We start from the raw sequence: 12,663 nt of genomic DNA, 5'->3' as shown, positions 1-12,663 counted from the left end.
ATTTGGCGAGAGAAGAGACGCTGGCACAGCTGATCACAAACATCGACTTGTCTTAGATCCACGCCAGCCTCCTTCAAAGGTCATAATGCAGACAGGGCTGGTGAGAGAGGCAGAACAGATGCTTTTATAATGACAGCGTATTTTCATTCAGTCCATTTGGCTAGATGTTGTTATAGCTGATGTGAGCTGTTGTCAGGTCCGTGCCTGCCTGTTAAAGTGGGTGTAATGGGCGGCGGAGATAGAGCAGAGCAAGGCTGCATTTCTGAGTGACATGGAAAATTCCCCACTCACCTCACACTCTGTCTCAGGTTAATACAGAGGGAAGGACTGCTGAGCATCAGGCCGAGCTTTTCGATACCACCGTGTGTGTGTGTGTGAGATACCATCCTGTTTTCATCATATATATGTATAAAAATTCATATATATTCATGCACAGTGCAAGGATCCTCCCATCACTGTTTACATGTATTTTCATTTATACATAATTTTCTGTAAGATCAATTCAAAAACTGTTTATGGATAAAATATGAATATCTATATTTGACTCATCGAATCAATCCCGCAAATTAAACACTTAACAAGTCATCACGTGCTTCATCACTTTGATACAAATATCAGATCAAAAATCCAATATTTCCATTAAACCATTCTACTCATCATCGATCAGCAACAATGGCTATAATGGTTTATTGGAAATGGAGCTCTGCATTCGTGCCGCAGTGAAGTTGACCTTGAATTATCTGACTAACATCACCTGCTTCATTCGTACTTCATTATCAGAGGCTCATTAATCAGTTGCTGGGTTACCAGCAATCTTCATCATCAGTTCCTCACTGAGGAAACTGTAGCTACCACAGTATAAACAGCAAGACAATGAATATTATCTCATGGTGTATATTTTTATATCACCCAATCACTCATATTGATAATGATTTGATGGCTGATATAAAACAGATGATTTAATGGCTGATATTAATTTTTAATATAAGCATATAACGTGATATATATATTAATCTTCTGCTTAATTGTATTTTGAAATCAAAAATTCTGTTAAAGAGAACTCCTTAGTCATTCATGTTTTTTTTTTCTTCTATTTCTATATAAGTATTCTGAGATTTGTGACAAACACAAACATGTCATATACCTTCAGTTTAAAATCTAAAACATATTATATGGAAATATTTGATTGATGCTGAATGGAAAAAAAAAACAAAAAAACATTGATTTGCCCTTGTTGATTCACCAACCACTGGTTCTGTTGAATCTGTCCATGGAAGAGAAAACAGATGTGACACATCTGATGCACGTTCATGTTCCGGTGGTTAAATAATAAATCAGTTTGACCCTATTGTGCGCAACCTGCAAAGAAGAACTTCATGTGTTTTTAACTTTCATGTATTTTCTGTGTGTGTGTGTGTATTAGCAGGAGACCTACTTTAACGTCCACTTCATGCATTCCTCGAAGCTGCTGCAGAACACCTCAGTCCTGGCCGTTCTCCTCTTCCTGGCTTTAATCTTGCAGAGGACCTTCTTGCAGGCCTCGTACTACGTCACCATAGAAACCGGCATTAACCTGCGCGGAGCCCTGCTGGTGAGTGAAATGTCAACACGGAAAATTAAGTTCAGACGTTTTGTTTCTGTACTGAGGTGTTGCTTTGAAAGGTTCCTGCATGAGTAATCTCTGAGCTGCGCTGGCGTCTCCACCTGATCATTTTAAATGCTGAGGGAGCAGCCAGTCAGTTCTGAACACAAACAACATGAATCTCCCTATTCAGAGGGTAAATGTCACCAAAACAAAAGTTAAAAGTGTTTCTGCAAAATATAATTGTGTAAACCATAAATTCATTTAGATGAATCACTTAGTGGGATAAAGCCTCTGGCATTTAGACCATGTGACTTTAATTCTCCACTAAACCCTCTGGTACTACTGCTACTACTGAATATAGCCATGAAAACCTGTGTGTAGTTTGCTGCATTCGACTCAGCTCAGGTCAAATCCCCCCACTGACAACCAGAATATATTTCAGCCAAAACACATATTATCCATCATATCAGAAATACATAGGACAGGTTTTATTTTTATTGAATTTTCACATGAAAAAGGTACAACATAGAAAAGAAAGGAAAAAAAGTGGAAAGAAAAAACACATAGTGACAGGCCTGGATTGGCATATGACTAGTGCTAATAAATATCAAATGATAAAAAAGCTATTAAAATCCTGTGTTGTCGTGTCTGTTTCATTGTTCAGGCGATGATTTACAACAAAATCCTGCGTCTGTCCACCTCCAACATGTCCATGGGGGAGATGACACTGGGGCAGATCAACAACCTGGTAGCCATAGAGACCAACCAGCTGATGTGGTTCCTCTTCCTCTGCCCCAACCTGTGGGCCATGCCGGTGCAGGTAGGAGAAACTGGACCTCCATACATCACTGGCTTCAGTGTATTTCATGAAATCAAATATGCACGTTTATTTTTGAATGTGATGTGGTGATGATTCTCTGTTTTCTTTGCAGATTGTGATGGGAGTGATCCTGTTGTACTATTTACTGGGCTGGAGCGCTCTGGTTGGAGCATCTGTCATAGTCCTGCTGGCTCCGCTCCAATACCTCATAGCTACAAAGCTGGCAGACACACAAAAAAGCACACTAGTAGGCACTATACTAATGTTGCTTTGAAATACAACATATTTCCTGCAGATCTGAGAAAAATTTCATGATATTTTACATCACTTGGCAACTTTCTTGTCTTGTGATATAGGTATAGATTAACACATCATTTTCATCCCGTCGTCTCCTTCAGGAACACTCCACAGATCGACTGAAGAAGACCACAGAGATCCTAAAGGGCATAAAGCTGCTGAAGCTGTACGCCTGGGAGAACATCTTCTGTGACAGCGTGGAGGAGACCAGAGGCAAAGAGCTCACCAGCCTCAAGACCTTCGCTTTCTACACGTCTTTGTCCAGTAAGACGAAAACAACATTGATGACATGGGTTTAAATTATGTTGATTTGCAGAACACGAACTCCTCACTTTTTACGTCATTGGTTAAAACATGAAAGAAGAAACCTACAATTGATTTACAATTACAAAATTAACACAAAATAACACAAATTAGACTAAAATCTTGCTTCAAATCACCTTAAATCAAGTTCAAATCAAGTTAAATTAGATCTTAACTACCTTTCCAGTTGATACTCTTGTGAAAGTGAAACATTTAATTCACCTAAAACTCCTGCTATGTTTAAATCACTGCAATAAAACCTGTTCTCTCTCTGTGCAGTTTTCATGAATGCTGCTATTCCCATTGCTGCTGTTCTTGCGGTAAGAAAACTTCACCTCTGTAGAGGGAAGACATTTATTTATGAATGTGTAACTCTTTCAAATGGCCGAAGTGCTGTTTTTGGTGCTGAGAGATGGTAAAATGTAAATCCTGTCTCACAGACTTTTGTGATGCATCACTTCATCAATAAAACGGGTCCCACTCCCTCTGAGGCCTTCGCAGCTCTGGCCTTGTTCCACATCCTGGTCACCCCCCTCTTCCTGCTCTCCACTGTGGTCCGGTTTGCTGTGAAGGCTCTGGTCAGGTGAGTGTGATGACCTTTGTTGTCTTGTGTCGTATTTATTCCTATGGTAAAGAGATTGGCTCTCACTGGGGAGGGAGGGGGGATTTGGACCGGACCAAACACGGAGGACTAACTGGAGATGCTGTGTCACACACTGGATGTGGTTCTGTGGTAAATCTAATTAAAGGAGCATGGAAGAAACCTGACAGCAGCGAAAAGAAACTCGAAACTCCTGAGAGAGTACGGGTATTGGTATCGTCACAATCACACTTATTCTTGGACTGTGTGTGTGTTTGTGTGTGTGTGTGTGTGTGTGTGTTTGTGTGTGTGTGTGTTTGTGTGTGTTCTTACAGTGTCCAGAAGCTCAGCGAGTTTCTTCAGAGTGACGAAATTGGAGACGACAGCTGGAGAAATGGTGACATATCTGTTTCCTTCGAAGCTGGAAAAAAACACCTGGGGGCGGTGAGTCTACCTGATACCAGATCGATCAATCAACAAACTGATAGATGATCATTTATTGGGCAAATGGCTCATCGCTTTTTCATTTTAGAGCTCATTTAAGTGAGATTTTAGAAGATTGCAATGTGTTATTCTCACTGTTATTGCTGTTTTATGTTTAAATGTTTTAATTTCCACAGTTCCTGTGGCTCCTTGATATTCTTGAAAGTCTGTCACTGTTAGAAAGAAAATCAAGGCCTTGAAAGTTTTTGAAAACAGACAAAGACGTGGGTCTTTGAAAGTCTTTTTTTAAGATTGTTGTCCGTGTGTTATAACGGTTATTATGTAACTTGTAACTTGATTTGTGTCTCAAAACGTGCAGTGTTGGGTCCTTGAATAGGAGGGCATTAGTCCTGGAAAGTGCTTGAAAAGTTCTTGAATTTGTTGTTTACGAAGGTGTGGGATTTTCATTGCTGGTATCTGCAGAAGCCGCAACAATTTTAGACACAGCGGTAAAACAAGAAGTCAGACTTTCCTTCAAAAAGCAGAAAACACATTATACTCTTTAACCTAATGTCAGATGTTGAAACTGCTGCAGAGCTGTTTTCTCACTGTGCTCAGTTTAGGTCTGAAGCACATGCAGTTTACAGATGTCACGTTAAATTACACTTCTGGCTAATGAAGACTTTCAAACTGTTAAAAATCCAAACATTTATCCTGTATTTAAAACAGACGGTGTTAGCAAAGCACGCTGAGGGTGCCAAGAAATCGCTTTAAAGTGCTGAGTTTAATAGCCAGTGTTTCCTGATGGACAGGGTTTGGATCAGTGAGGTGTGCCAGATGACACTGCACACATTCCTTCCATGTTACTCCAGGTAACTTGTGTCATTTCCATTGTTGCGACAGGTTACTATAATAGGATGTTGAGGGATGTGTTGTAGAAAATGTGTGTTTTGATGGCACAGTGAAGACAGAAAGACATAAAAGACGACTAAAAATATCTTTACACAAATGTTTTACCAGTTGCACTAGTTGAGAAACATCCAGCTGCTTTAACGCTCATCAAAGAGGCCAGAGTTCAAAATAGACGCTGATTTAAAAACCTACTATACCTAACTGCGCATGCTGACTCTGCACCATCTGCTCATGCAGATATTTGCAACACAATGCACAAGTCAAAGCACTCACCTGTTCAAATGTCACTAAATTTCACTTGAATTTTTGCAGGGTGGGCTGTGATTGGCTGCTCACACTGCTGCAATGCAACATTCAATTCTGTTTTTAAGCTGCAGTCAAACATGGCTGAACAACGTGGATGAATAGTTACAACATCCACATATATATGTGTTATATTATTTCCTCAGGACTAATTGTTTGAAAAGTTTAAAGGTCATGGGAGTTGGTCTTAGAACATAACCGCCCTGTAACTGCAGCCCAGACTCTAATCTGGTGTCTGTCTGAGGTTTCTGGTGACTGAGTCACATGGTGACTATTATGTTGCAGTGGGATTATCACTGTTTGTGTCTGAAATGAACCACAGAGCCGAGTGACTCCTTAGAGTCATAATGGTTTTCAAATAGGATTGTGAGGCATTAAGTCAAAACACAACATATCCATGTTTAAAATGGAACATCATTAAATACATTATTCAGTAGCGGAACTCAGATGTATTGTTATCAGGGCAAAAGAAACAGTAATAGTTATTCATTATTAATATTTTACTGCTCCACTTCCATTGAAAGCCCCATTCACAGCTGTTTTATACCAGCTGCATTAGCTCCCTTTTATGAAGCTAGTACAGTCTTAATTGCAAAGCTGAAAAAGAAATAGCTATGCCTGTCATGTCGGCTACATCATCACTGAAAATGTCCCGGAAAAGTCCTGGTGAATGATTTCTAGAAAAGAGGGGGAACCCTGCTCTCATGTGGCTTCCCTCTAGCTTCCCTATGGACATTAATAGAATGGACTAATGGATTTATATAATATTGTTTAAGACATTCGAGGTCCTCAGGGGTTGAATCTTAATGTCTTTAGTGACCCTGTCACCCCGTGATCTTTCCCTTACAGTAGTTTTCCCTTGCAGATAATAAATAAGATTTAATAGGTAGACTGTTCTCCCTGCAACTGGTTAAACTTTAACCATAGCAAAATCATCGGCACTGTTATTTATGCCGTCCAACACTTGTGATGCCATCTCTGCATGGCAGCAAAAAACAGTGCCTGCTGTTTTCTCTGCAAACCACACAATGCATAAAAACTAGCATCACTGCAAATTGGTGTGCAGCGTCTCATCTGGAGACTCCATCGTCCTAATTTCCAGAATTAATGTGCATCAGTGCTCCAGAAAAGCAGCAGGAGTTATTACATTTGCTTCCTTATTGCTTCAGGCGTCAGATGACATGCTGCTACACAACGTGGCCAGTGTGACCTTTAGCGTCGCCACTTATACAGCAACTATCTCTAATGTTGAGGTCAGTTTTACAAAGATAAGAGGACTTCACTTGAACTTGTACAGTATGTTTGTATGTGTAGTGTGTCTGGATAATAAGAACAGGATAGCGTGCTAGCAGTGGGATTAAACCCTTTGGGGACAACATCCTCGTGGTTTATATTGGGGGGGGGGGGACCCCCGCACTTCTTCTTCTCCCTAGGGAACTAAAGCGGATACAGGAAAGTCTTAAGTTTATTAGTAAATGCTAACTTCAAATCTCTCATCTTTTCCCCCTCTCACTCCCCATCTCTCCCTTGTCCTTTTCATATCCCCCTCAAGACCAAAGCCATCAACAGGAAGCAGCCAATACGCTACCAGATGGACAACTATGAGCAGCCGACCAGGCGACAGATGAGACCCACGGAGACGGAGGATGTGGCTGTGAAGGTCAGGGTCAAAGTTCACATGTTGAGAAATGAATGGAGGGGGGGTTAAGGTCAGAAAAAGTGTATGACGTCTCAAAGACAAGAAAGACGTGATTACCAGTGTCCAAGGTTAAGGGTTTAAAAGATGGAAAGTTTTGGATCAGAAAAACGTGTCAGTGGACTCGTCCCAGAAATCACTGTCAGTACAATCAGTGTCAGTAGCAATAGAGAGGGCAAACAGAATTAATGGGCTTGAGAGTCAGAACCGGCTTGTTAAAACTAAAATGTTTCAGTAGTAATCGACCTAAGTTAAAGAGGCTTTTCTGTGCAAGACACTGAGCTGGTTAAAGGCAGCACATTCAGGAGCGATGAACTCAGCTTTCCAGACGGCTGCTTGGCACTTTTACAGTCCCCTCACAGTGATACAGTGTAAACAGACCTTTGGGGATAGATAAGTTTAGGTACAGAGGAGTGGGATGCCATTTTGATGGAAATGTTGAGAGGGGCGAATAACAGAAATAGATTATTTTGAAGAAAAAAAATAACAGAAGATATGAATGTGACTCATCGTTTTCATTCAATTTAAACAAAGTAGACTAGATTTCTTCAAAAGAGCAGATCAGTTTTAATTGATTTTCTCCCAGATTTAATGTACCTACCAACCTCTGAGCCCCAAAAAATGAAGCCAACACTGAATTGCCAAAAACTGCAGTTCCTCTAATGGCCAATTGAGGCTAAAATGCCCAACTTCACAGCAGAAATAAACACATTCACAACCTGGAACAAAAAATGCAGCACCTCTTTGCCAGTTTCTCAATTAGCCGGGAGTTAGGCAAAAGCAGCTTGCTCTGATCTTCAAAACCGCTCTTCAGAAACACACGGTACAGTCTATGGTTCTGACACACAACAGTTACGTAAGAAGGCAATAATAGCTGTAGTTTGTAGTAAAATATGTTAGAGAATCAAAACTACTCATATAAAAAATTACATAAAAAAGCCAAACTATATTGTGGTTTATTTCAAATTGTATTTTAAAACACTGTTTATTATTAATGGTATTAACTACCAGGAAAGTCATGCTGGGAAGAAAATGAGTTTATCTGTTACATGTCAGCTTCAAAAGAAGTCCGACACTTGTCAGGAGCTTCTCCCCATTAGTATTATTATTATTATTATTATTATTCTAATCAGTAAGTCACTTCAGTGTTTGTACTGTGCATCTGTGGGTCTTTTGCTGGTGTGTGCAATCATACATGTGTCGTGTGTTCACGTGTGTGTAACTAAAGATGTGTGTGTGTGTGGACTCAGGAAGTGTGGGGTTCACACGAGAATCCATTGCCCCTGAAAGGTCCTTGTGAATGTGTCCAACATTTTCTCAGCCCCTCTGCGAAAGACCGCTCTTCCTGTCTCATCCCTGCGGAGTGACGCTACCGACCGGACGGTGGTCTGTTAATTAACGAGAGAGAGAGAGAGAGAGAGAGAGAGAGGGAGGGAGAAAGCACAGGGGAATACACCAATACACTAAACTAAACACAGTGTCTATAGGACTTTATTTGCTAATCAAAATAAGTATTTAATTAAAAAAAAAAAAATCACCTTTATTATTAATTACATGGACATAAGTCTGTGGACAGCCTCCACTCTTCCAGCCTTTCACCACATTTCACTTCAGGGAACTGCAGCGTTCTGGTTCATCCCAAAGGTGCTGGATGAGGTTGAGGTCAGGGCTGCGTTGAGGCTGGTCAAGGTCTTATGGAGCTGGCTTGTGCATGGGGCCAAAAATAAACTAGGGCCACAAAAGGTAGAAAAACACTGTTGTCTAATGAAAGCATTAGCATTAAGATCCAGGAAAAACAGCATCAAACTACAAGTACACAAAAGTTTGTGGACAGTTTTGACCATATAATTTACTTTTTTGCCAAATAGTTTATTTTCAGTATTTCTTGCAACTTTAAGTAACATGTTTTTCTAATGGTCTTGTAATATCAGGGAGTTAAATTTCCCAAGATGCATTTCTGTAATAATATATACTATAGATCAAGGCCTCATTTTATGTGTTGCATCCCAAATTTTTGATTTAAGGCTGTGGGGAAAAAGTGGTGCAACTTCAGTGAGAGCGATGTCCTTGGGTATAGATATAGCATTGGTTATTTTAACTTTTTACTTTGACTGTTTTGACAAATTAGAATAGAATATTAAGATGACATTAAAATACCATTTAAAAACAATAAAAACACATTTGAATCAATGAAAATGTTTAAATAAGTCATATCAAGATCAGTGAAGACACTTACAACACCATTTTAAAAGAAGTGCTGCAGTGATAAAAGACATTAAAAACAAGCTGATGCAAACATGGCACTAGATAAAAAGAGATGTTACATGTGTAATTTATTGGTGAGCTGCAGCAAACAGTGATGTTTTAATGAGCTGACAGTCTGAGCAGATCTCAGGTGTTCAGGAAGCTTGTTCCACAGGTGGGGGGCAGAGAAACTAAAAGCTGCTTCACTTAGCTTGGTTCTGATTCTGGGAACACTGAGTCCCAGGTGACCAGTGGATAAATGTCAGTAATTGAGGGGATAGAAAAATGACACAAAGGTCCCAACAGGACTCAGACTGAGGATGTTGTGATTCACGGTTGTTGACATAAAACCAGCAAGTCTTGAATTGATCTTTTATCCTGTGTGACATTAACAGTAGTTTGTAAACACAACTGAACTGCTTCCTCTGGCTTCCTGTCCGGCGAATTAAATAATCTTTCTTTGCTCAAAGAGCAGTGACCCCACATTTCCTTATTTTCTTGTTTCACTCAGTCTGTCTTTCTCCTTCGCTCCCCTCCTTTCTTTTCAAGAGTATCTAATCTCCTTTTCCCTCTTTGTACCTCATCCTCCCATAGAAAAGTTTTCCTGGTAGCTACAAAATTAATTTGTTATTTCACATTTGTTTTCCTCAGTGTGATGCTTTATTGAAAAGGTTTAGTTGTTATTCAATCACTAAATGTAAGAAAAAGGTAAAATGATCATCAAATAAATTCTGTAATATTCAGTATTGTTCTCAGAGACTTCTAAGATGTACTTGAAAAATCTGATGAGATACTTGACCAGTTTAAATTTGTTGTGTCATCTCCTCTTATCTCCACTGGTCTAAGTCTCTAAAAACTAAACAGATAAATAAGTTGTTAAGTGACTTCCTCTTAACTATTTGCTTAGAAAGGAGCAAAGATGTTCCTGTATCTGGATGTCTTTTGGGATCTGTGTCATGGGGAGAAGGGAACAGTGGAGTCAAGGCTGGGGGGGGGAGGTTGTCAGATAAAATAAACATAAAATAAACAAATAAATGCAACAGAGGGGAGGAATGTAAACAGAGTCCTAGCAGGAAGCAGGGTGACAGATCACTAGATGGGGATTAGATACGAAGTCTCGTCACATCTTCGCCCGTTTTTGCAATATTAAATGCTGAAAAGACTCATATGGAGAATTCACACTGTTCACTCTTCTGTGATTTAGATGTTTATCATATATGTTGTACATATGTTGGTGGTGCTGGAATTTGTGATCTTTGCAACCATAAAGAAAGAAAAACAGGCCACAAAAACTTATTTGCTCCAAGAATGGAAGTTTGATTTTTACTTCAAAAGCAGCAGGTTGGACACAGCGTTACTCTCGGGGAAATCTAATGAAACTTGAACTTCAGATCCCTGAAACTCACAAACACAGAGTTTTTGTTTGGAAATATTTATTCATTCAGTTTATTCTCTTCAATATCATTGTTTTGAACCTTAACCCATTTAAAATTGAGCACAGTGAACTCTCCAAACCGTCGCAGGGAGACGTTCAGCTTGGAGTCTCTCATACCATGAGCACAGTGTGTGTTCCTGCTTGTGTGATGCAGTTATCTCAGCAGTGTTTACTGCAGTGAACTCACTGTTAGGGTTTCTTAAACTCTGGGTCAGGACATAAAATGGGTCATGTGCTTTACTCTGGCGGGTCCACACATGAAAGAAAACAGCACGTAGTCGGTCATATGATGCACAGTCTGCAGGATTAGATGTAATACTTTTTATTCTTTATATTTTTTTAATTAATTTCTCTTCATCTCTCTTTGTTTTGCTTAGGTGAGCAATGGATCCTTCACCTGGGGAAGCAACCTGTCGACACTATCGGACATCAACATCCGCATCCCGACAGGTAGGACTAACCCTTTCATCACACAATAATACACTTACAGACATGGGTTCACAGTTTAATCAGAAAAAATATTAGCCACCCGATCCAATAAAATTGCCAGGAGATATGGATAAATAGATTTAAGACTGTGATGCCCTAAATGCTAATGCAATCTGTATCTTACCTTAAAGGTCCCATATTTGTTTGTGATTATAAAGCAGGTCTAGGTTCTATATTAATACTGTGAAAGTATCAAAGCCTCAGTCCACAGAGAAATGCACACAGCCTGTATTCAGAAACTGAGCCTTAAAACCAGCCGTCAGGATTTCTGGAACTTTGTGATGTCACAACAAAGCAGTCACTGCCCTCACATCACCCTGGACCCACCATCCAACATTGCAGGATTTAGTTTCTCTGAGTGTTTACCTGAAATCTGCTATATTTTTATTTGGTCGCTCAGAAAACAGTCAGCCAATCAGAAGAGAGGCTCAGACCCTCTCCTCTGATTGGCTCACCGACCTTTGTTACTAGAGCTCCAGAGAGAAGCCTGAGAGAGGAGATGTAAAACTACACTGAGATGGTTTTAGGTTCTTAAAACCACAGATATATCTTCTTATGGATATCAACACTTTAAATAAAAGACTTCACATAAAATATGGGACCTTTAAGTGGTTAATGAGGTCCCAACATATGGTGTTTTAACAGCCAGATAACACAAATTTGGGCTTCACCAGCAGTGTGACAAAAAGATCAGGTCTGAGGTTGCATGCAGGAGAAAAACTCTGATGTCATGTCAAAAACTTTATGAAAATAGTGTTGTATTAGGATAAGGTCAATAGTTGGATTAGAACATAATTGCTGCTTCAATTCCCAACAGGAACTTACGTTGCTGTTTGGTTCTGTTCAGACAGCTGAATGTTGTAATTTTAGAAGCTCAATCATCTGTTCTCCTCTGGTGTTGCCCAAACGTTAAGGACCAGTGTGTCCAGTGTAGCTGCCAGAGTGTGTGTCATGTCACACGAAAGTCCTCTGCATAATGTTTTTGACTGCAGTGTTATTTCTTTATCAGAGGCATTGAGCTGCCCATGAATCTGTTATGAGTGGCCACACATGAGTTTTTATGGCTTATAATTAGATGCAGATTTTGAAGGTAATGTTGTTTATTCAGTACAGCGTCTGTCAGTGGGTTTCACGCTGTGAAAACGCTGTGATAAAATGTGAATGAAACATTCAGAGCTGATGTCAGTGCACTACACTAAAACTGATACTAATGCTGCTGGCATGGCACTGAAATACCAAGAGTCAGGAGACCAGGTCATTTTCAGGAGGCTGCCAACAGATGGACCGTGTAGTATATCTCTCACACAAACACACACACACACACACACACACACACACACACACACTTGTGTCTTGCCCTGGAAAGTGACTTGCTTGCTATCCCAGTCATTCCACTCCTGAGACAAACAGGATTGGTTGTTCTGCAAAGCGCTGGTGTAATATCATGTTTGTGTGTGTTTTTCTACTTCTATCTTTGTGTCAAGCAAGTTGAGACTTTCAGAACAAAGGTGCTTTTTAAAGTGAGGAGGTTTACAGTACTCTTTACTTCCCTGAGTTGAGTTTCTATTTTCACATT

The 12,663-nt window shown here is 39.9% G+C and overlaps 1 protein-coding gene across 11 annotated transcripts in view; it reads left to right on the top strand.

The window, feature by feature from the left end:
• Nucleotides 1-12,663, top strand: part of abcc9 (ATP-binding cassette, sub-family C (CFTR/MRP), member 9) — a 55,218-nt gene that overhangs the window by 11,283 nt on the left and 31,272 nt on the right. For 6 of the 11 annotated variants that reach the window (XR_011694139.1, XM_071502239.1, XM_071502245.1 and 3 more), the window contains exons 9-17: nt 1,427-1,591; nt 2,250-2,405; nt 2,518-2,652; nt 2,804-2,966; nt 3,285-3,325; nt 3,446-3,588; nt 3,921-4,029; nt 6,776-6,883; nt 10,976-11,048. Coding sequence is in view for 10 of the 11 variants with exons in the window: in XM_071502239.1 (XP_071358340.1) it covers nt 1,427-1,591; nt 2,250-2,405; nt 2,518-2,652; nt 2,804-2,966; nt 3,285-3,325; nt 3,446-3,588; nt 3,921-4,029; nt 6,776-6,883; nt 10,976-11,048 (1,093 nt within the window). In the remaining variant the exon portion in view is untranslated. Of the gene's footprint in view, nt 1-1,423; nt 1,592-2,249; nt 2,406-2,517; nt 2,653-2,803; nt 2,967-3,284; nt 3,326-3,445; nt 3,589-3,920; nt 4,030-6,775; nt 6,884-10,975; nt 11,049-12,663 lie in introns of all 11 variants that reach the window. The other 5 variants (XM_071502238.1, XM_071502243.1, XM_071502237.1 and 2 more) reach the window with 1 other exon arrangement.

This window comes from Trachinotus anak, unplaced genomic scaffold (assembly GCF_046630095.1).
Source record: "Trachinotus anak isolate AG129_WGS33_773 ecotype Australia unplaced genomic scaffold, CSIRO_AGI_Tana_v1 ptg000018l, whole genome shotgun sequence".
Classification (NCBI taxonomy): domain Eukaryota; kingdom Metazoa; phylum Chordata; class Actinopteri; order Carangiformes; family Carangidae; genus Trachinotus; species Trachinotus anak.
Note: the sequence above shows the minus strand (reverse complement) of the source record. Positions and strands in the feature narration are given on the sequence as shown.